The sequence below is a fragment of the Rutilus rutilus genome (genome assembly GCF_951802725.1).
Source record: "Rutilus rutilus genome assembly, chromosome: 17".
NCBI classification, from domain to species: domain Eukaryota; kingdom Metazoa; phylum Chordata; class Actinopteri; order Cypriniformes; family Leuciscidae; genus Rutilus; species Rutilus rutilus.
Genome location: NC_140230.1, coordinates 34,336,020 through 34,360,580, shown reverse-complemented (window position 1 = coordinate 34,360,580; position 24,561 = coordinate 34,336,020). Strand labels below are relative to the sequence as shown.

The window sequence follows — 24,561 nt, the reverse complement described above, 5'->3', positions numbered from 1 at the left end:
CAGTGACGTGTGTTTTCTCTGAAATATTTTCAAATGTGGCAATGTTCATATTTATTCTTATTCATATATCCTACAGGCATATATCTGTCAGTCAGGCCAACGCCGTGAAGGTACTTACCTGTTTAAAATAAAGGTAAATTATGTCAGAACAGAGTCATCTTGGGTGTGACTGTATGAGGTTTGCGCATGTAAGTGTGAAAACATGCTTTCACCATCATACAGTAGAGCTGGTGTAATCTGAGTGTCTGTTTTGAACACAAGGGGGTCAGAGGGATTCTTCTCACAGTAGTTTTTAGGTTGTTCGTGCTTATTGGAATTATTTTATTTATTTATTTATTTTAAAGATTTCACTTATAAAGCAACTTTATATTTATACTGAAATGAATAGTCACTGTGTGTGTGTGTGTGTGTGTGTGTGTGTGTGTGTGTGTGTGTGTGTGTGTGTGTGTGTGTGTGTGTGTGTGTGTGTGTGTGTGTGTGTTAATATCAGGTTGCTCCAGCAGTCACTGAAATACTGTAAACCACTTTGGATAGAAGCGTCTGATCAATGACAGCTTGCTTTTTACTTTCTTACTAAATATAACTGTGAGCATACACATGATATTTAACATTATGCCTGAATGCAGTTGAATTTATCTAACATAAATATACCCAAAACTAGGAGTAAATAAATAAATAAATGTCTATACAATTGAGAGTGCATGTGATCAACATTAATTGAGGTATTTCTGTCATGTTGAAAATGCACAGTAAAATTCTATTAAATGAATGTTTTGTACTGTGACATGCATTCATTCATTCATTATGCAATATTTTCCCGTGAGATTGTGTCATAAAATGTGGCAATATTAATTTTGTGCCAAATACATTTTTATTTGAAGCCAAAGAATGCCAGTTATGACTCTGCAAACCACAAGATTTTCTTGAAAAAGATTTCAGGTTTTGGCTCAGAAGGTTTCTTCTCACGGTAGTTTTTAAGTTGTTCATGCTTCTTGGAAAAAAGAAATTGTTTAAAGATTGCACATATGAAATAAAGCAACTTTATATTTATACTGAAATGAATAGTCATTGTGTGCATGTGCGTGTGTGCGTTACACAGTTGTGTGCTCCGGTTACACATAGTCACTCAAATAGCTTCATATAGACCTGTTCAATGGAACAGCTGTGTAACTGAACTGCGCACATACATTTTTGATGCTTAAATTATGTTCAAAATTATGAATCAGTCAAACAGTCTGAATCCACTTGCGTTCAGTTGGACTGCTCTCTCACTGAATCATCTGAATTGATTTCTCAGTCAGTATCGAAAGAACAAACCCTAGTGACAAAAAAGTATACTTTATTGAATTTGAAATATATTCAAATATACTAACAAAAATTGTACTATCTTTAAATATATTAAAAGTATATTAGCATCATGCTTTTACCTATTTTCACAATACAACTTTTAACACACTTTAAAATATTTGTACTTTAGTATATTTAGTAAATATACTGGAAGTGAAAATTCAGTTTATTTTTTAAAAGTGTATTTATTTGCACTTTATTAAAAATATATTTTAGGTATATTTTAACTGTGTGCTGGAAATGATCATTGTAACAATGCATTGAAAGTATACTTTAAAAATAATTTTTAGTATACAATAAAGATATAGTATAGATACCCTCATGGGCAAGTGTGCCGACATGTAGCGTCGCTGTGCTTCGGGAAACCCGAGTTCAAGTCCCGGCTCGTGGACTTTTTCAAAAGTACACTAAATACACTTAAAGTTATGCTTTACTACAGTTTAATTACAATTAAAATGGACTAAATAAAGCTCTCTACAAATGACTGACATGTATGCGCATGAATCGCTGTCACATGCACAGGCTCAGAGCAATATTGTAAGTTACTGCATAATACAATTTCAAAAGCAGAATAATACAGCATGACACTACACATAGTCTCACTTTTAGCGATGTCTTTTAACTATTATAGTATTTCGAAGTACAAAAACATAACGCTTTTTACTCATGCTGGTAGTTCTGAAACAAATCCTCCTCCAAAGTGCAATGGGTTGTGGGCAATATTAGCACGGATCCAGACTTCTAAAATCTACCGGAAATAGTAGATCATCCTTGGGACTTTGTGACACACTTATTCACACTTATTCTAATCTCACAAACTGGATGGATAGTATTGGACACTGGGATGCAGGGTGAGTGTCTACAACTGTAGTTAGACGCACAAATGCACAAATGAATGTCTACATTTGAAAGACTTCAGCAGATGATTTTGCTGAACTAACACAATACAACAAGACGGAGTCAGCTAACATGATATTAAAAGGTTACCATAGTAAAAGTATTTATGCACATTTATGTATGTGTAAGTGCTTTGACAAATGCCTGTCCACTCCACTGCACACTGAACAAGCAAAAGACACAAGAGAGTAGTGTTTTACATCACATCCTTGTGTAGTTTGATGTGTATATGGCTAATCATTTGATGGTTTGTGTGTATACTACGCAAAAACACAATTTTTAGAAGAGTTAAAGGGGTGGTTGATTATGATTTCACTTCTCTAACTTTAGTTAGTGTGTAATGTTGCTGTTTGAGCATTAACAACATCTGCAAAGTTACAACGCTCAAAGTTCAAAGCAAAGGAAGATATTTTCTTTTGAAGAAATTGCTGGTAGGGACTACAGGATATTCCTCCCGGGTTAGTGACATCACCAACCCTAAAATTTACATAAACCCCGCCCCCGGGAATGCGATTTACAGATTATCATGACAGAATATGCTAATCAATGAGTAGAAGATAACTACACATAAGCTACATCAACTAACCATTCAGAAATGTCCTGTTGCTTCTACATGTTGTCACTTCTTCTTGAGTCTCTCCATCTTTCTGACTCTGGTTTGAACATAAAAGGACAAAGTTTTTGAAATTTCCAGTGCATGTGTATGTGAGGTAAAAGGACACAAGCTGTTGAAGCTCCGCCCTGTGTGCCGGGAGCAGCAGCTCATTTGCATTTAAAGGGACAGACACAAAAAACTGTGTGTTTTTGCTCACCCTCAAAAAGTGACAACTTTAACATGCTATATAAAAATATCTGTGGGGAATTTTGAGCTAAAACTTCACATACACACTCTGGGGACATCAGAGACTAATTTTACATCTGAAAAGGGCATTATTCCACCCCTTTAAAACAGTTTTGAATGGGTTTGCTTTTGCAAAAGATGTGTAACGTTTTGCATGTTGTGTGCGTGTTTTGTAGTTTTGTGTATAAAGTTTCGAGAAATGGAGCCATATTTCAGAAATTGTGTGTAAGCAATTTTTAAGAGGTGTGAACTACATGTATCTTGGAGGCATTCTGGGAAAGGGTTGATCGATCCTTGGAAAAGGTTAAAATAAAGATTGTTTGGGCATGTTGCCTCTGGGAAAGAGTTGATTATCAACTGGCAGGATTCCACAATTAAAGAGAAAGGTAGGGGGAGTAATATTTAATTATGGGAAACAGGTGGAGTGAATCTTACAAAAATATAAGTTGCATGGTCACTGCCAAACAGCAGATAATAAAAATGTACAAGAATAGTGCCCTGGCAAAAGACAAATTCAGATGCAGTGACTGACACCTCAACTTTGTTGCTTTGTTCAATAAAGTCGTATTTGACTCCTAGAACTCCTGAGCTTCATTTGCAAGAAAGAAAATACTTTTTTCCTTGACACTTTCTTAAATAGAACTGAGCATGCACACTCTATTTAACAATACCTATATGCAACTCTAACACAAATACACCAAAATTTGTAAACTGAGTAATAACATCCTTTCATAAAAAAAGTTTATATAATAAGTGCATGTGAAAAACATTAACTGATACATTTGTGTATTGATGCATTGATGCACTGTGATCAAAAAAGTCAAACAAAATTATATTAAATGAAAACTATCTATATTCCTGTTTTGTACTGTGGCATGCATTCATTCTCTATGGAATCTCTCTAATACATCATAGTATGGGCTGATGTGATCGGAGTGTTGCTCTGTATTTGGGTTTGTGCCAAATATAATGTTTTTTAATTGAGTTTCCGACACATCAGATATATTAATTTCCAGCAGCAGTTTTGTAGTCGTTTGTGGTGAATGATTAGGGTTTTTTTTTTTCTTTTTTTTTTTTTTATAGTTCTTTAACGGAGAGCAGCATCTAGCCCATAAAATATTTAAAATCTCAGAAAAATAGAAATAGAAATAACAATACTCGGGACTCTCTCTCTCTCTCTCTCTCTCTCTCTCTCTCTGTCTCTCACTTCCGGTGTGACGTGTGATTGTTTGAGTGTGAGTGGAGCGATTGCGATTGAATCGGAGCTTATGAGTGAGTCTTTTTTACTTTTCCTTGCTTTTCTATCTTGTTTAGGGTATTGTTTGAAAGTGGTGGTTTATTTGATTGTTCGGGCCGCGTGCTACCGTTTTTCTTTGCGGGCAGCATGACGGCCCCGCGAATGCAAGGTTTGAGTAAACTTACGCGGCGCCACGGAGTGAAAGTGGCGTCCGCGGTGAGTGTTGAAGACTGTTGCCTGGCTGCAGGAGAGGTCGTTGGGCATGAACATATCATGTCGGCCTCTAGAATGAACGGTGCCACAGTCATTTTTCTTAGCTCCGTTGAAAAGGCAAATGAGTTAGTTGAGACTGGAATAGTCATTGATAATCTTTTTACCCATGTTCTCCCACTTTCTATGCCATCCAAAAAGGTGCTGTTGTCTAATATTCCGCCTTTTATAAGTGATGAAACTTTAGTGAGAATTTTGTCCCGATATGGTAAATTGGTGTCACCTATTAAAATGATACCAATTGGAAGTGGTTCTCCTCTTTTGAAACATGTGGTTTCGTTTAGGCGATTTGCTTACATGATTTTAAAAGATGATCAAGATCTGGATCTTTCTTTGCATCTCAAAGTTGACGAGTTCGACTATGTTATTTATGCTACTACGGACAAGATGAAATGTTTCAAATGTGGTGAAGTTGGCCATTTAATTCGTGCTTGCCCTGGTAAGAATAAAGAAAACACCTCAGCGGCTGAGGACATTGTTAATAATGTTACTGAGCCGGTCGAGGCCGGTATGTCTAACGCGGTTCGTCCTGTGACAGAGACGGGTGCGGTAGAGACAGGTGCAGTGGGGGATCGAGTGGTGGAGAATCCCCCCGCAGCTGAGAGTGCGGCGATTCAGGTAAATTATCCCAAAAATGTGTGTGAGGAAAATACGCTGAATGATGCTGAAACATCGAATATTCGTTCTTGCAAGTCGAATATGCAAGAAAAGGATAGTGCACCTATTGTTTTGCTGCCCGAATTGTTTTGTGATGGCATTGAAATGGAGACAGAGCAGAGTGAATTCAAAATTCCATCAAAAAGGAAAAATTCGGACGTTTCTCAAACGGTTAGAGCTAAGAAATCTGACGTGGAAGATCAATATGGTGACAGTGACAGTGAGTCTTCTGATTCTAGTGTCGGTCTCTCTCAGAGTGACTTCTCTAGTCGCGGTTGTGAAGTGGATGACATCAAACTTTTTTTAAAAGCTACTAAAAACAAGAGAGGGGTTTGTGTAAATAATTATTTTTCTGACATAAAGCAATTTGTCGATAAAACCAGGTTTTTTATGTCAGAAGGTTTGTTTACAAACAAGGAGATTTATCGATTGAAAAAGATAGTGAGAAAACTCACTTCTGACAACGCCAATGAAGGTAGTGAGAGAGTATAGTATCTTGGCTAGTAATGTGTTGTGTGGAGTGCTGCTATGTTTCTTAGTCTATTTCAATATGAGTGAGGTGAATATTGCAACTCTGAATGTAAATGGAGCAAGGGAAATGAGAAAAAGAGCAGATATTTTTGAGGTGGTTAAACAAAAAAGAATAGATGTTGCTATGTTGCAAGAAACGCATAGTGACTTGAGGAATGCTGCTGATTGGGCTGAGGAGTGGGATGGGGTCTCTGTGTTGAGCCACAACACCTCACTTAGTGGAGGGGTGGCTATTCTTTTTTCTAAGAGCTTCAATCCAACTTCTTATCAGGTTGATGAAGTAGTTAAAGGTAGGCTCTTAAAAGTAAGAGCTACTTTTGGGAATTTTATTTTGGTTTTTATTTGTGTGTACATTCCTACTGCACCAATACAGAGAATGTTGTTTTTAAATACTTTGTGTTCTGTTTTACAAAAATGCTGTGTAGAAGAATATTTATTCTTAGGTGGTGACTTTAACTGTACATTGTCAAACTTGGATAGGAATCATATTGAACCTCACTTGCCCTCTCGTAACCGGTTAGTCCAGCTTGTCAAAACGCATGAGCTCTGTGATGTGTGGAGACAGTTTCATGAGACACAAAAGCAATATACTTGGACTCATGTTCGTGACAGTGTGATTTCGCTGGCAAGATTGGATCGGTTCTATGTTTTTAAGCATCACTGTAACATTGTTAAGAAATGTTTAATCACCCCACTGAGTTTTTCTGATCACAGTATGGTGCAGTGTTCTGTGTTTTTAAACTCTATTAAGTTAAGAAGTGCATACTGGCAGCTTAACACTATTTTGTTAAGTGACAGGTACTTTAAGAAAATGTTTAAACTGTTTTGGGATGAGTTCAGAACCACAAAGGGATCTTTTAAGTCGATACGACAGTGGTGGGATTTTGGGAAAGCCCAAATAAAACAATTTTGTTTGCAGTATACTCAAAACGTCACTAGAGAGACAGTTTTGATTATGAACACCTTGGAGACTGACATTTTGAAACTTCAAGAATTAGTTGAGTCGACTGGTGGTCAGAGTTATTTAGATTCTTTGTTAAAAAAAAGGACGCAGTTGGCTGATTTACTGGGCATTAGAACACAGGGGGCTCTGGTCAGGTCGAGGTTCCAGAGTGTGGACCAAATGGATGCTCCATCCAGGTTCTTTTTCAACTTGGAGAAGAAGAACGGTCAGAGTAGAGTCATCCATGCTCTGCGCTCTGAGTCTGGAGGATTATTGACAGACCCTGCGGACATTCGTAAGAGAGCAGTTGTTTTTTATGAAAACCTGTATAAAAACGAACTTGGGGCAGAATACAGGAGTGACAGTGAATTTTTCAACGACTTACCCCAGGTGTCTGAGGAAGTCAATGTTGAGATTTCTGGTGCTTTGAGCATGGGCGAACTGTACAAGGCTCTCCAAGGAATGGAGTCTGGAAAGGCTCCGGGCATTGACGGCCTGCCAGTTGATTTTTATAAATCTTTCTGGTCAGAACTGAGAGAGGACCTTCTGGAGGTATTGAACGAAAGCTTGGCTGAAGGCCAGCTGCCTCTGAGCTGCCGTAGAGCAGTGTTAACCCTCCTGCCCAAGAAAGGAGACCTTACGGACATAAAATGCTGGCGGCCCGTATCGCTACTCTGCAGCGACTATAAACTGCTCTCGAAAACCTTGGCTAACAGGCTTGCAGGAGTGATGGATGGTGTCATTCATCCTGACCAGACCTACTGTGTTCCTGGTAGGTCAATATTTGACAATGTTTCTTTGATTCGTGATGTTGTAGAAGTCTCCAAGATGGTAAATCTAGATTGTGGGTTAATCTCGTTGGATCAGGAGAAGGCTTTTGACCGTGTTGAGCATCGCTATTTGTGGAGAGTTTTAGAGGCCTTTGGGTTTTGCCAAAATTTTATAAATTGTATTAAAGTTCTTTATAGTGGCGTCGAGAGTATTTTGAAAGTGAACGGTGGTTTATGTGCTCCTTTTAAAGCTCATAGAGGTGTCAGGCAGGGGTGCTCATTGTCTGGTATGCTCTACTCTTTGGCAATAGAGCCACTTTTACAGCAAATAAGGGTTAAACTTTATGGTTTATGTTTGCCAAACTGTGCAAAAAAGCTTATATTGTCAGCTTATGCCGACGATGTCATAATTATGATTAGTAGGCAAAGTGACATACAGGTTTTGTCAGGTTTACTTAAAACTTTTAAAGGGTTATCTTCTGCTAGTGTGAACTGGAGTAAAAGTGAAACTTTATTGTTAGGTAAGTGGACAGGTGGGAAACCAGATCTCCCTAAAGGGTTAGGTTGGGGAAAATCAGGTTTTAAATACTTAGGAGTGTATATTGGTGATGAGTTAACAGTGCAAAAGAATTGGGAAGGAGTCATTGAAAGAGTGAAAGGTCGTCTGGATAAATGGAGATGGTTAATTCCAAAAATGTCTTATAGAGGGCGTATATTAATTATAAATAATCTAGTTGCTTCTTCACTATGGCATAGGGTTGCATGTATTGATCCTCCATCACATCTGTTAGCAAAAATCCAGGCTTTTTTAGTAGATTTCTTCTGGGATAAACTGCATTGGGTCCCACAGAGTGTGTTGTTCTTGCCTAAGGAGGAGGGTGGGCATGGCTTAATACATCTTCATAGTAGAGTAGCAACTTTTCGGTTGCAATATATTCAAAAACTTCTTACTGGTTCAGTTGAATTTAAATGGTGTTCTGTTGCATATGTGATTTTACAGAATCTTGAGAATATGAGACTAGACAAAACTCTTTTTTTACTCGACCCAATGAAATTGAACACTTCTGGACTGCCAGTTTTTTATAGGAACCTCTTTAAGGTGTGGAGTCTTTTTGTTTTAAAAAAAACAGAGGATTCAGAGTCACTTCATTGGCTATTAGAAGAGCCTTTAGTCCGTGGAGCACGTCTGGATTTGTCTGCCAATGGACTTTACCCAGGACTTAACAAAGCACTCATTGACAGTAAAATTACCACTTTGGGACAGTTACTGGAAGTGTCAGGACTTGATTTTTTGAATAAGGAAGCGACGGCTCAACATCTGCAAATTCGGTCAACCCGTCTAGTTGCGCAGCTATTGATGAAATGGCAGACGGTTCTTAATGCAACGGAAAGAACTTTGTTGACTGAGTACAGTGATGGTCGCTGTAAACCAGATCCTGAAGACTCTTTTCCTTGTCTGTTTCTTTCAGTGAAACTAGAAGAGGTTTCTGGTGTGTTTTTAAAAACTGTTGAATCCCTGTGTGTAGATTTCTTTTCTTGTTCTGGGAAAACTTTGTACAAGTATTGTGTTGTTATTTTTAACAAACGAATGTTAAATAAGAAAACTGATACTCCATGGCGTGATTTTTTTAAATTGAATGTGGATAGAAAACCTGAGTGGAGAGCACTTTATAAACCACCGTTGACAAAAAAGACAGGTGATTTACAGTGGAGAATCCTCCATGGCGTTGTCGCCGTCAATGCTTTCATTTCAATTCTAAATCCTGAGATTGATGCTGAATGTCCGTTTTGCACTGAGAGGGAAACCATCTTTCATGCATTTGTAAAGTGTACAAGATTAGAGCCTTTATTTCTGCTTTTAGGAAACATTTTTCAGAGGTGTAATGAAACTTTTTCTACAGTGTTATTTATTTTGGGTTTTAAGTATGTGTTGAAAAAAAGATTTGTATGCCAGTTGTTGAATTTTGTTGTAGGCCAGGCGAAATTGGCTATTTATATAAGTAGAAAAAAGAAAGTTGAACAAAATTTGGGACAGAATGTAGTTGCAATGTTTTCAAACATGGTGAAAGCAAGAATATTGATTGATTTTGCTTATTACAAGTTGATGGATGACCTTATCACCTTTGATGGTATTTGGTGTTGCAGTGAGGCTTTGTGCTCTGTATCTGGAGGTGATTTGGTTTTTGCACATTTATTGTGAGTTGGGGTTGCTCTTAATATTTATGCACATTGTAATTTAAATTGTATTGTAAAATGTATTTGTAATAAAAGTTTGTTAAAAATCAAAAATCAAAATCTCTCTCTCTCTCTCTCTCTCTCTCTCTCTCTCTCTCTCTCTCTCTCTCTCTCTCTCTCTCTCTCTCTCTCTCTCTCTCTCTCTCTCTCTCTCTCTCTCTCTCTCTCTCTCTCTCTCTCTCTCTCTCTCTCTCTCTCTCTCTCTCTCTCTCTCTCTCTCTCTCTCTCTCTCTCTCTCTCTCTCTCTCTCTCTCTCTCTCTCTCTCTCTCTCTGTGTGTGTGTGTGTGTGTTATTCAGGTATTCTCTGTAATTGGGACATTTTTGTTACCCATGAGGAAAACAGCTTATAATTCATACTGTGATGTTTTTTTTTTAAATGTAAAAAAGCAGAAAGTTTTCTGTGATAGGTAGGGTTAGTGTAAGGGGATTGAATATACAGTTTGTTCAGTATAAAAATCATTGTCTATGAAATGTCCCCATAAAACATGGAAACCATAAATGTGTGCGTTGTGTATTTAACACCCGGTTGCTCCAGTTTCACTGTAATACTGTAAATCACGTCAAATAAAAGCGTCTGACAACTGAAAGCCTGCTTTTTACTCTCTTACTAACCAGAAACACACATTGTATTTAACATAGCCCATATGCAGTTATACACATACAGGTTATATATATCCATATATAATATATAATCCACATTTGTAAACAAGGAGCATTAATAACAACATCCTTTTAAATAATATAAAAAGTCTAAACAATTAATGCACATGATCAAAGACACAATAACTGATGCATTCCTGTAATATTAGAAGAAGTTGATCACTTTTAGACACCAAATATTGAACCATATGAGGCATCCCACATCATAATCCATCCCTGACTGCATGTGCTTATATTCATGTCTGAAGTTTGCAGGAAAATGCCTTTACTTTTATATATATTTACCTATATATATATATATATATATATATATATATATATATATATATATATATATATATATATATATATATATATTAGTGACGATATTACAGAGATTACCATTACTTTTATATCAGGTTTATATATATTTTTATCACCTAACCCAAACCCAACCCCTACCCATTACAGAAACATTGAATAAAATATTCTTATAAGATTTATAAGCCTTTTTCCACTAGTAACGTCCAGTAAAATGTCCTCACTAGTCGGCTGTCATAATATTGCATTATATAGGTGAGAACATTTGACCCTGACAAGTTTAGCAAGCACACACACACATACACAATAAAGTGTTGTGGACAGACATTAAAAAATCTCTCACGCCATCTAGTGATTAAAGTGTGATTGAACATGACTCACTCATCCATACTGCCAAGTTCATTTTGGCATTACACACACACACACACACACACACACACACACACACACACACACACACTGTGTGTGTGTGTGTGTATACGTGTATATATATATAAGCCCATTGAATCATTCTCAGACTTTAATGCTGACAATAATTGAAGGGGAGGGGAGAATTGTCAGAAGACACATTTCTTTGCACAAAAAAGGACAATGGTACAAGATAATTACCAAAGCAATGTTTTAAGTGTGAAAATATAGCAAAAGTAACACAGAAACTCAAAAAGAATGGACTTGAGAGTCCCGTGGGTCTGCCGAGGAAGATGGCAGCGTAGTTGTGTAGCTCCGTAAGCCCACCAATATTTTCAATTTATTCTAGCATATTCACTCCACATTTTTATCAAAACTAGTGTCCCTGGTGAGATTAAATACTCGTGGAACAAAAAAGGAGGTTTAGATCACAGATGTCGACCTCCACATCTTAGTATTTTATGGGGATAACGACGAGCCGCATGACAACCAGACAGTCTTCGCCGGCACACGAGTCGCCATCACCCCAGCCCACAGACCACGGTTCAAAGATGGAAACTTATTATCCGAAATAAGTCAAATTAACTCTACCTTACAAGGGGTATTGACGGATGTGTCATCAATCAAAGAGGTTGTTACCGACCTTACAAAACTCTGTGAATGCAATCCAAGAAAGGCTGGCTAACCCATGTCATCTCGAAGCTCGTCTGTGACGGCGAGCGGCAACACCTGGAAGTTATGTGTAATCGATTTAGAAAACAAGAGACATCGCAACAACGTAAAGATCATCAGTCTGAGAGATGGGCTGGAGGCCGGTGGAATGATCAAGTGCTTTCTATGGGAAGGAAAATAACCTAGAATTAAAATGAACAAGTTGACCTCCCCAATGGACAAGGGGGGCCTTGGATTACCCAATGTGAGGATGTATGATCTTTCTTTTGAAATGGGCCAAACTGGCTAAACATTGGGACGAGGCAGATTCTGAGTTGGACTAGATCAAGATAGAACACCATTTCATCTCATTAGCTTTCTTTCACAATGCTGTGAAGCTAAATGGGACTCAAATCCAGTGACAATACAGTATAGACAGTCATATGCATCATTGTGGAACAATCCTTAAGTGTAAAAGCAGGGGTGACTTGGAAACACTGGCAGTTTAAAATTATGTCATTCTCTGAATTGGTGAAAAAATATAATATTAGGGGCCAAGGACATTTTTGGAAGAATCTGCAGATTAGACACTGTGTCAAGAGCAAATTCAATGCAACTGATAACCCTGTTTATGCCTATCTTCAGTTGCCACGTGAAGCTCAAACTGCTTCTGTGTAAACCTATAATAACCTGAAAACAATACGGCAGAAGGATTTGGGGATTAATATTCATGATAATAACTGGCTGTACATCCTATGTAATGTGGGTATCTTGTGTAGGCTTTACAAGAAGGTGATAGCTGGAAAAATCTATGCTGAAAATGTAGGAGAGGGCACTTATTCACATATGATTTGGGAATGTTCTTTAGTTTACCCATTCTGGTGTAAAATTCTGGGAATACTGGATAATAATAATAATAATAATAATAATTCATTCAATTTATATAGCGCTTTTCTCTGCACTCTAAGCGCTTTACATCTACTCAACCACCACCAATGTGCAGCATCACCTGGATGATGCGACGGCAGCCATATTGCACCAGAACACACACCACACACCAGCTTACTGGTGGAAGAGAGACAGAGTGATGAAGCCAATAATTAGTGTATATGTATATATATATGGGGATGATTAGGAGGCCATGATGGACAGAGGCCACTGGGCAAATTTGGCCATAATTTGGGATTTTTTGTGACCACAGAGAGTCAGGACTTCGGTTTAATGTCTCATCCGAAGGACGGTGCTCTTTGACAGTATAGTGTCCCCATCACTTTACTGGAGCGTTAGGACCCACACAGACCACAGGGTGAGCACCCCCTGCTGGCCTCACTAACAACTCTTCCAGCAGCAACCTGGTTTTCCCAGGAGTCTCCCATTCAGGTACTGACCAGGCTCAACCCTGCTTAGCTTCAGTGGGCAACCAGTCTTAGGCTACAGGGTGACATGGCTGCTGGATCAGTGCATGGGGTCTATTTTACCTGTGGAACATGCACGACTATGCCTTCTTGGATATAAATCAGTGCCCTTATTAAGATTGGTTGTCTCACAGCTGCCAGGAGGATTTTACGCAACTGGAAATGCCCAAAAAACCCAAGACCTGAAAGATTGGATTGATGGGATGATTGAAACTGCTTCATATCAGAGCATGCTGGGGAGACTGTAGTGAGGGAGAAATTAAAAACATGGGATCATTTTTGGCAGCATTTAAAAATGGAGTGAATAAGTAGGACTGCTTAACAATTGTTTAATTTCCATGTGCTTTTGTTTTGATTGAATTCCAATGGTGGTGACTAGTGGCTGAATATGTAATTGCAAAGGTGATTACTGAATACTGCGGTGGTGATGAACCAAGTTTTGACTTACAGTTAAAAAAAGTGAATGGTAAAAAGAATGGACTTGAGGCAAATCCCCTGAAATGATCAGCCTTCACTTTAAGCTTTCATTCTGGAGATTTTTTGGATAATAGAAGAGCAGGAGAAGTGCAAAGCAAGTGTTTCAGAACTTGCAAAAGCTGTCAAAAGAGACTCTTTCATCTCACACTGTAAGACACAACGTGCCAAAGTGAAATGCATTGATCTAACAGCATCTAAAATGTATGGCATTGCCAGGGGAAGGAGTACAGTGAGAAGTGTCTGGTCTCCGCTTACCCCTTTTCCACCAGAATGGTTCTGGAGCCAGAGCCTGTTCTCAGCTTGTCACGAGCCTGTCGTGTTTCCACATTCTTGACCAACGAACCCTGACGTAACGCTGCCAGTGCTATGTGTTGTTTACCTGACTATAAGCAGTTTAAAATCAATCAGTTCGCATGCATGTTCTGTTTTGCTGTTCACACAGAGATTCTAGTGTACCGGCGGCTCGCATAAACTCCCGGTAGGCTATACTCTCATCTGTCCTTTTCGGTGGAATATTGTTATTTTTTATTTTCAAAAAACTAAATGTTGAACAGATTAAAGTAAGACTTTAGAATGATGGTCCGTCATTAATAAGCAGCCTAACTATGCAGGAAGTTATGCAGGACTAATGAGTAGTACAACATTAACACTTCAGCTACTATTAACTAAACAAGCTTAACTAATCAGTAAGTAATATCCAATGTAGGACTAAGATAGTTCCTTATTAGGTAATCAATAATTACTTAATGAGATTGGCATCATTAAGAACTAAAAGGTAATTATGACAAATTATAAAAAATTACTAATTAATTACTAATCACAACAATAACGTGGCTGAGACGTTAACAATTGTCTTTTTTTACTCTCAATGTGATCATAAAATGCATCATTAATTACTGGAGTGTTACTTCACTATGCAGGAACTGCTAGTGATCTGGACCATTATTTTAAAGTAAAAACATCTTTTTCACTTGGTCCAGATCACTAGTAGGTCTTGCAGATTGTCTTTCTTTTTTCTTTTTTTTTTACTCAGAACATGGTCATAAAATGCACCACTAATTACTCAAGTACCAACCTGGTAACACTTGAGTAATTAGTGATGCATTTTATGACTATATTCAGAGTACAAATTATTACTGATTACGTCTCAGACACACAATTATGTTCTTTATAATTTGCCAGTTAGTTAATAGTTATTAATGAGGCTAATATCATTAAGTAATTATTGATTACCTAATGAGGAACTATCTCCTAAATTTTTTATATCAATATTACTTACTGATTAGTTAAGCTTGTTTCTATATTAGTTAATTGTAGTTGCTGAAGTGTTAATGTTGTACTACTCATTAGTCCTGCATTACTTCCTGCATAGGTACTTATTAATGACGGACCATTATTATTATTATTATTATTCTAAAGTGTTCCCCAGAATAATCAAAAATATATATATTTTTTTGCATTATTTGTATTTTGTGCAGAACTGTATCAAGATTCTTAAATGACTCTGTAAGTAAACGCATACAGACAGTTTCACTCACTTATTTACTAGTGATTTTATTTATCAGAGGAACACAGTCATCTAGAATTATCACTTCATCATCACTATCTTCAAGGAGAACAGAGGCGTCCATAAAACAGAATGACATTGGAGGGCTTATGCCGGATGAAGTAAAGGAACGGGTGGTCTGCAATGAAGATTTTTGGGGGAGAGTCTGAGGGCATTGGGCATGTTATTTCGACGTTGGCGGTGGCTGCAGCCGCTTCGGTTCCTTCCTCGTTGACTTCAACAAAGGCTTTATGGATCACCTCCGACAGCACCAGGTCGTTGTTGGAGGACATGCCTGAAAGGTTCACCTTCTTCTTGTCAAACACATCCTCCATTCCCATGCTGACCAGAAGACTCCTCATGTTGTAGGTTTCCAGCACCTTAAATTTAGGCAGAGACACTTGAACTTGCTGTAGGATCATCTTGCTGGGTTTGGTCCACTCCATGAGCTTCTCGTAGGTCAGTGCCTTTTCAAGCTGGATAATAAAGTGAGGCATGTTAATGTGTGTCTATTTGCATAAACTGGGGTCTGTTTGTACAGCATCAATGATGTGACATTTATTTTTTTGTATTTGAATCGGCAATACAAGTCATGGAGACTAACTTGAATACACCTCTTCAATGGCTTAGATTAGTGGTTCTCAACGGGGGTGTTCAGAGAACAACGGGTGGTGTTGGAAGCAACATTTTTGAAAGGGGGGCGTTCAGGTGTTCATGGGGGCGTTCACGAGTTTACACCAAAGATCCAAGCAAGACAAGATTAAACATGTAATTACTTGCAAAATTATTGCCTAAACCATTCTAAAATCTGCCAGTTTAATGCGACATGTAAGCTATGCGACTCGATTATTTTTCCAGGCATAGACTGCGCTCAAGCACTGACTAGAATCCAGCGCTGACTAGAATCACACAGCGGAGGAATGGAAAGTTGACAAGCCATTAAAAAAGTATTGACTTAAGAACCACTTATATATTTTCAAATATTTTCAATAAATCATGTTCCCATTCACTCCGGCGACGAATTTTTTAATTAATTAAACTAAATTCTGTTTATAACTATTCTGTCATTAACTAATGCCAAAATGTTTTCTTTGTTCACCAAGTCATTTACTGGTCAGGCATTATTGTTAACTCGCAAGACTGTAAGGAGAAAATGACAATTTGATCGATAATTTAAATATATTCTGTAATCACATTTTGGTAATGTATTAATTCCGCCGTCACATCTGAGCACGAAACGCTGCTTGGATAGTTTCAAGATAGTTCAAAATAGTTAATACAAAAATAATATGTGTTTATTCTTAGAAGATTTTTTTTTGTTTTACTGATTATGAACACAAATTAATCATGACAAACCAAATTAATTGTAATTGTTTCAATTTGACCATTGATGAAAACAAGCTGATACCAAGGTATTTTAGGCCTACAATTCTAACATAATTTTTCATGAAAAATCATGATTGTAATTTTCTTTTCTTTACCCAGTAGGTGTTCATCAAAATATTATAAAAGTTATTCTTACACTTACTTTATGTAAATCAGTAAAGATTTCACAGTTACATTTTTTTTTTTTTTTTTTTTTACCGTTTTTACAGTTTTTACAAAATGGCCTTTATACTTGCCAAAATATACAGACTATCAGTAAGATTACAAAAGGCATGTAGTAGATTGTGTGTGACAAGTTTTGCCGTTTGATCATGTTGATCATTTAGAGGCCTAAGAAATTTGCTGCTATGTCACACTTGTCAGCTGAAGTGCCGATGATAGCCATAAGAGGGCACTCTTACTGTCTACTTGATCATATCATGAACTACATTTCCCATAACCCCTTGCCTGGACTAATCGTGTTCTGATTATTTCGTGTGTTATTATCTTATGCATTTCTGCATTTCTGAGTGCTTTTCTGGTCTCCTGTGAATTTTTTTTATTTTTTATTGTCTGCCTGGTTTTGCTGGATTTTCCTGTTTGCCTGTGTTTTCTTCCCTGTTGTTATCTGGATTGTTTGCCTTGTGGTTTTGATCTTTTACCTGTCTTTTGGATTACTATTCTGGATTGCCCTAATAAACCGCTACATTTGCATCCTTAACCTGAGTGTGTGTCTCTGAGCAGTTTGTGACAACAGCACACTTTATAGGGTTAAACAACAGTTCCAAATAATGAAACAAAGCACCATACTAGCAGAATCTGTGCTGTCTCACCTTTTGAAGGCCAGTGGTGTCGTCTTCCATCTTATTTGGAAGGATGATCAACATACTGAGATTATTCCCGACATACGGCAGCTCCAGAACCTGACTGTTGATCTCTGGGATTAAGGCTAGAGGAAACTTCGACGTCTGTTGCATCATTTTCACTGGTTTAGTTTGAATCTGCCCAAAATAAGTTGAAATACTTTATAACTGCTGTTAAAATTATTATTCTTTAAAAATTGCTTGAAATCTCACCTTGTTCAGCTTAAACTGCCCATCTCTGGTGGCTTCCTTTTGGAATTTCTTCTCCCAGTTCGCCTTCAAGTAGATGGCGTTCACCAAGACCAGTTTCGTCACTTCAGTGACTCCTCGTGGTGGCACCAAGTCCTTGATCTTCTCTAAAATACATTATAATACATAATTTGTTATTTAGGTCAAAAAAGAAAAGAAAAAAGAAGCAGTATAAAAGCATCTGTCTCAAAGTTCTTATGGAACTTAATGTCCAAATAAAAAGTGCATTAAAGTCAAACCTTTAACCTTCAACGAACTCTATAGCTCAATTCAAGAACCCACAAAGCTAAAATTATTTAAAAAAAAACATTTTGCTGAACTTAAAAAGCAGCAAAAACACATCAAAGAATTGTTTGTGCTGGAGTAAGTTCATGCTGGATTAAACCTTGTGTTTTTTTCTCCACCCATTTGTTGATGTTGACACGAGCAGCCTCTGATTTGTTCTTGAAGTCCACCTCCTCCAGTCCGGCTTCATAGTAGCTTTTTACGTCATTGAGGAATTTCTGTAACATAGCAAACCGATTGAGGTGCAAATGACATTAGAGTTGAGAACATTTCCAGAACCTCCAGTGAATAAACCGAGTCTTACCTCAACAAACTGGTAGGAATGCTCTCCGTAGAGGCGGTTGGCGAGACTCAACGCATACGGGACTCCTGGTTTGTTCAGCTCACTCATAAACTTTTTGAAGCTGGAATGAATTTGGTCCACTGAATCATGATGTCCTGGAGTCGCGGCATCGGGTTTGAGATGGTTTTTAAAGCCCAAGACCTGCACAGCATTATTGTGGGTAGAATTAATAAAGATAACTTGATTATTCTGATATGTTCAACATATAGTGCCCTATCATACTGGTGCAATGCGGCGCCGGGCAAGACTCAATTGTTTTTTGACGCGTTAGTAATGTGCGCCTATGGGGGGTCCACACAAAGGGACGCGCAGCTGCACACAAACATGCCAGATATAAAAAATAAAAGGATTACAATGTAAAACATTATTATTGTGTACATAATATGGTGGAATCCGGCTTGTCCTGTAGATTGTCTGCTTGAGCGCTTTAACCTCGCGCACGAGCAGTTCCGTTTGCACTCTGGAGACGCGTTCAGTCTTTCCCCTATCAAATTCCGTCATGTAAATAGCGAATCCGCCATGGCGCGAGCGCAACTGGCTTTTAAAGGGAATGAGAGATGAGACTCTGATTGGTTTATTGCGCGTTACGCCCTAAACACACCCATTACTCATTAAGAGAACCCTTTTAGACCATGCGCCGGGAGCGCCGACCATTTTTCCTGTCTTTAAACTACAAAAGTGGATTCGGACACGCTCTAAGTGTACTTGCGCCGTGTGCTTTAGACCATGTGCTTAGAACGTTAAAATAGGGCCAATAAACTCTAAAAAATGCTGGGTTGTTTCAACCCATGTTTGGGTCAAATATGAACAAACCCAACCATTGGTTTAATTTTTAATTCAGTTTTTAACCCAACAGTTAAGTTTGTCCATATATGGCTCAAACATGGGTTGAAACAACACAGAATTTTTAGAGTTAGTATTAAAATACAAGATATAATAGTTTAAAATACTGCACATGATGATGCACGAAACACACACATATAGCCTATACAGTTTGTATTCTGAACTACAGGCCATAAAACATACATAAGTGTGAGATCACCTTAATCATCTGAGCCGCTGTGTTTCCTCTTGCACCGAGCGACACCATGGCCAGAGCCGAGGAGATGCTGACAGGAGAGTAGAACACATTTCCTGATGCGTTTCCTCCGCTGATCTTCTTGAACAGGTTGAGGGAGAACTGTGTGTTTGCTGCAGCCAAAGGCTCCATTTTCACAAGCTAGAAAGAAATATTAGTCGTTTTATCAACAGCAGATTTGAAGGTCTTCTTCATCATGACACACAATCTGTTTTAATCTAATGTTATTACTGTGTGAGTTACCATTTTAAATTGCATACATAATAGTACCTCTAAAAGCATTACCTAGAGTAGTCGTCAGAAATGATGAAGTTTCCCAGCGTGTCTGAGGAGAATAAATCTCTGGTTGTGGGTGTCATTCTAATAAATGATGCCTCACCCTAAAGTGGTCAGCCTTGAAGCCCAATCAGGAAACATTCCCTTTATTAAACTTATGTCCACCTGGATCAGCATAATACTTAAATTGCGTGATTCATTCTTCATTTGTTTATAAGTAAAAAATTAAAATAGCTGAAGAAACTAACCTGAAATATAAATAATTGTATTAGTCATTCTTAATCATTATGTGTGTACACCCCAATATTGTATAAGCTGTTGACGGTTGGAAGTAGGTGTCACTGTGATACTTTTACAAAACAATAAAAACATAATTTAAAAAAATTATCCTCATCAACACACACCCAAAGTACAAATGCTTGTCTAAACAACGTTTCAGTTACAATTATTAGCACTTCATTTAGTGCTTGTGATCTGTAGCCTTTAGGCGTTTATGTCAGTTGGTTATGTAAAAGGTACAAAAGGTCATGTGTTGTGAATATTACTACCATGAAATGCATTTTGATATGTGATATAATTATATAACATAAATATAACCCAAGTATAATAATTAATGTGATTTTGTACTTTTATACTGTATATGATAAGATAGATAGATAGATAGATAGATAGATAGATAGATAGATAGATAGATAGATAGATAGATAGATAGATAGATAGATAGATAGATAAGAATAGAAACACAGGATAACATTTCAAAATAGACTTAACAATGAGAGTCTTCATATTGTTGAACTCTTTTCTTTTGTCTACCCATCATTGTATTCAAACCCTTCCATGCATCTCTTTCCCCGTTTTGAATTTCTCTTCAACATTCTCTTTATATTCATTCTGTGCATCTTTTATCTTACGTTTTACTGCTTTATTTAATTATTTTACTTTCTGCTGATCATTCTGCAAGAAAGCAATTTTCTTCCTATTGAAATCACGTTTCAAATCTAGTCCCATTCAGTACACTCACAACAGCCTCGTAGCTCTTCTCTTAAGCCTATGGACCACGTTTAAACCTGCTTAATCCTCTTTAATAGCTGCCTTATATTTAGGTAACAGATGAATAACATTGTGATCCGAGCGTCCCAGAGGTGGATGTAACCTCGGTGTTGAAAAGGCTTACTAAGTTAATTCTTACTGGTGGGTTGTGAATGATTGACAGTTGTAACTTAGTCCCGCCCCCAGAGTTTGACGCAGCTGTTATGTTTCGCTTGAAAGCTGTGGAGGGCTCGCGTGTATTCAAGCCATAAATGAGTGTGCGTAACTTTGAAAGTAAGTTTAATTTACACATATACTATCTTTAATCTTGTGTATATTGCTATTTGTTGTATTATATGTTGAAACGTTCTGATGTCGAGTGTTTTCGGATTTCCGTGAAGTTAATGTTAGCGGTATGACTGTGTGCATTATTTTTGCACGTGTGTTCCGATGCGTGCTGTATAAGTGAAATAATGATAACGACTCATATTTTTCCATGTGTTTACTTTAGTGTTTACACTTTACAGATGTTATTGAGCCATATTTATGTGGATTGTGAAGATTACACTCGATTGAGAGATGGTTATAAGACGATAGTCACGTGTATATTTATAGTCAGTTGTTTACATTTTATAGCCATGTATCTTCACGCGTTTATTCTTTTTGAGTAGAATGTTTATCATTTATTACTGTAAACTGATTATTTATATTTCTGTTTTTGTTATAGAAACCACACTTACACACCCTTAATATCATATGCATCTGTTCACGCAATGCCCTGAGTATGTTGATGGCTTGATCCTACTATTAAAACAGTGATTGGACTTTTGGACTTTGTTCATTCTTACCGATGCCCCGTGATGATCCCAACTAAGTCAGAACCAGTCAATACAGTCCATAAACCTACTTAATACTCGGCTCGCTTTCGGGTTAAACTTTCCGCGACTGCGCAACGGGTTTATAGGTTGCCAGGTTGAGGTGACAAACGGGTTGAAATTGTTTATGGTGTGTGGATTGTGTGAATATAATGCATTTAATACAAGATCTGGCAATTGGTCAACATTAGACAAACATATTGGTCCAATTATTCATAAATGAGTTTGGGCCATGCAAATTACGGGAGTTTCCCGGGAGAAATAACAAACCGGGAGGGGTCCGGCAAAAAAACGGGAGTGTTGACAGGTATGAGTGAATGATTATATTTTAAGTGATTTACAGTGAAACTGGAGCAAACTGATGTTAACTGTACAAACTGTATATTCGATCCCCTTACACTAACCCTACCTATCACAGAAAACTTTCTGCAGTTTTACATTTTCAAAAAACATTACTTAGTATGATTTATAAGCTGTTTTCGTCATAGGAACCAAACAATATCCCGACAAGGATTTTGGATATCTTTTTGTTCCTTATAGGCCTAATTTTTAACGTATAGGGTAGCCTACTCACGTGTTTGTTTCACTATATTAGTGAGGACATTGCATAGACTTCCATTGATTTTATATCAGGTTAATGATATTTTCTATCACCTAACCCAACCCCTACCCCTAAACCTACCCATCACAGAAACATTGAAAAAAACCTTTTGGCCTATTTATAAGCTTTTTTTAAATTTATGGCCAGTAAAATGTCCTCACTAGTCGGTTGTCATTATATTTGACCCTCACAAGTATAGCAACACACACACACACACACACACACACACACACAACCGATCACCATCTATGCCATCAGTGTGATTGATCATGACTCACTCATCCATAGTGCCATGTTCAATGTGGCCATCGCTGAATTATTATAAATAAATATATAAAAAGTGTTACCGCTGTCATAAATAATTTCGCCGCCCGCAGCCTACTGTCCCACGCACGCTCACTGTTTATCCAGCACCGGCTTTGGAATGAACAATGTTGCATGATTTCATGAAAGTTTAATGTATTGTGACATCAGAAACGAAGAAAAACGAAATGACTATTGTAACGCTTGACGTAAAGCAAGTCAAATTTGTAGTTTTCTTATGTCTCATTTGAACAACAGAAACGCGACCCGGTTTGGCAAACTTGCATAGTGTGGTTATAGCAGATATAGGGCCGGAAAGCGAAACCAGAAGTGCCTTTCACCCTGTTACGACTTGATGAACCACTGATACGATTTTGGAAACATTATTTTAAGGTAAAAAAATGTTCCTTAGTGTTGCTTTAAAGGGACACTTCACCCATTTGCATTAAGCTTTGCATTGTTAGAAACCCAGTCATACTATTGAATGGTTGTGCAACACTCTCTCATCTTCCCCTGAGACGGGAGAAATCCGTTATTTACCTTTTACACTTCCTCCTACAATGACGCAAAAATCGTCATTTTGCGTCATTGTAGGAGGAAGTGTAAGGGGGGGGGATTTCTGTTGAGACTACAAGCACTCGTTCCTCATCTTTCCCAGGGGGCGGGACCCGCTCACGCTACAGACCTATTACAGATCAGTGGGTGGGACTTTACTCTCTGAAACTGAAAGCAATATCATCTTGTTTGATGCTAAGCTAACAGGCGCTGTGAAGACAGATGTAAAGTTATGACAATAGCGGAGGAGAGTGCTCAATATGATATAGAAGAAGAGGATTTCGGAAGTCTGATGCTTGAATCAGGTGTTTGTGGCTACCTTTATAAGCCGCATTAAAGCGAAGAGCAGCCGAGGCAGAAGACTTGCATGCCGCGGACGAGGAGCCCGGACTGGCTCGAGTTAGGGCGGACTGGTGGCGCCAGTGATCTCACTATGCAACTACGAACCGCTACGAACACAGTCCGTCTGTGGCAAATATTTTCTACGATGACAATTTCTCCTGGGCGAAATCTCTGAATCAGACGAGGACACGGACGTTTGTGTTGTGAACTAGTTTCCTAGTTTCGCACCGCATATGTTCTGACTGAACATCCAGGTACCATGCAATAATTCACCTTTTCGAAAGAAATACAAACGAGGAGTAATGCACTAATGAGTTCGCCAACTAACTAGACATTTTGTGTGAATGTGAAATGAATTTCAAGCTCTGGTGGTAGCTAGCCTTGTAGACGGAAGAGTGATTTCTCTTATAGGCAGATATGCGCTTTCTGGATTAGTGGGAGTGGCTTGCGGAACTGTGCAATGTGGTGCATTGTGGGAGTTGTTGTCTTTCATACAAATGCGTCCTGAAGTTATTTTTTGTCTTTTCTCGGTCACAAAGGCACCAAATTCAAAATTTATTTTACATTTCGACTACAAATATGACCCACTTTAAATAAAAAACAATGTTCAAATGGGTGAAATGCCCCTTTAAGTGTGAAAATATATGGACTTGAAACAATCAGGCCTTCACTTTAAGCTTTCGTTTTGTGACGAGTGATTTTTGGAGAGTGACTGTTTCATCTCACACAGCAAGACACAACGTGCAGAAGTGAAATGCATTGATCTAACAGCATCTAAAATGTATGGCATTACAAGGGGAAGGAGTACAGTGAGAAGTGTCTTGTCTCTGCTTACCCCTTTTCCACCAGAATGGTTCATGTTCTGGAGCCAGAGCCTGTTCTCGGCCTGTCACGAGCCTGTCGCATGTTTCCACAGACTTGATCAGCGCTAACAGTGCTACGTGTTGTTTACCTGACTATAACAGGTTAAAATCGCGTGCATGTTCTGTTTTGCTGTTTACACAGTGCCGGAAGAGATTCTAGTGTACCGGCAGCTCGCATAAACTGTGAACTCTCATCTGTCCTTTTTCTTTTAGGTATATTGTTATCGGTGGTAGTAAATTTCTTATATAGGGATGAATAAGTGCTAAAGTAGTGGAAGAGTATTTCTTACTAAATATGTCATGAATTCACACACCATTGTGTGATGTAGGCTAATACAAAATCCTTTT

At 38.0% G+C, this 24,561-nt stretch overlaps 1 protein-coding gene across 2 annotated transcripts in view; it reads right to left on the bottom strand.

Annotated features, from left to right (window-relative positions):
- LOC311275948 (leukocyte elastase inhibitor-like) overlaps nucleotides 1-19,684 on the bottom strand; it is a 174,873-nt gene extending 155,189 nt beyond the window's left edge. Inside the window, exons 1-2 of one of the 2 annotated variants that reach the window (XM_084385308.1) lie at nucleotides 19,655-19,684; nucleotides 19,334-19,510 (exon numbers count right to left, since the gene is read on the bottom strand). In XM_084385308.1, the coding sequence (XP_084241434.1) occupies nucleotides 19,334-19,501 (168 nt within the window). In that variant the 5' untranslated portion in view covers nucleotides 19,502-19,510; nucleotides 19,655-19,684. Of the gene's footprint in view, nucleotides 1-19,333; nucleotides 19,511-19,654 lie in introns of those variants that run through there. The other variant, XM_084385310.1, reaches the window with a different exon arrangement.
- Nucleotides 19,685-24,561: the final 4,877 nt, after the last annotated feature.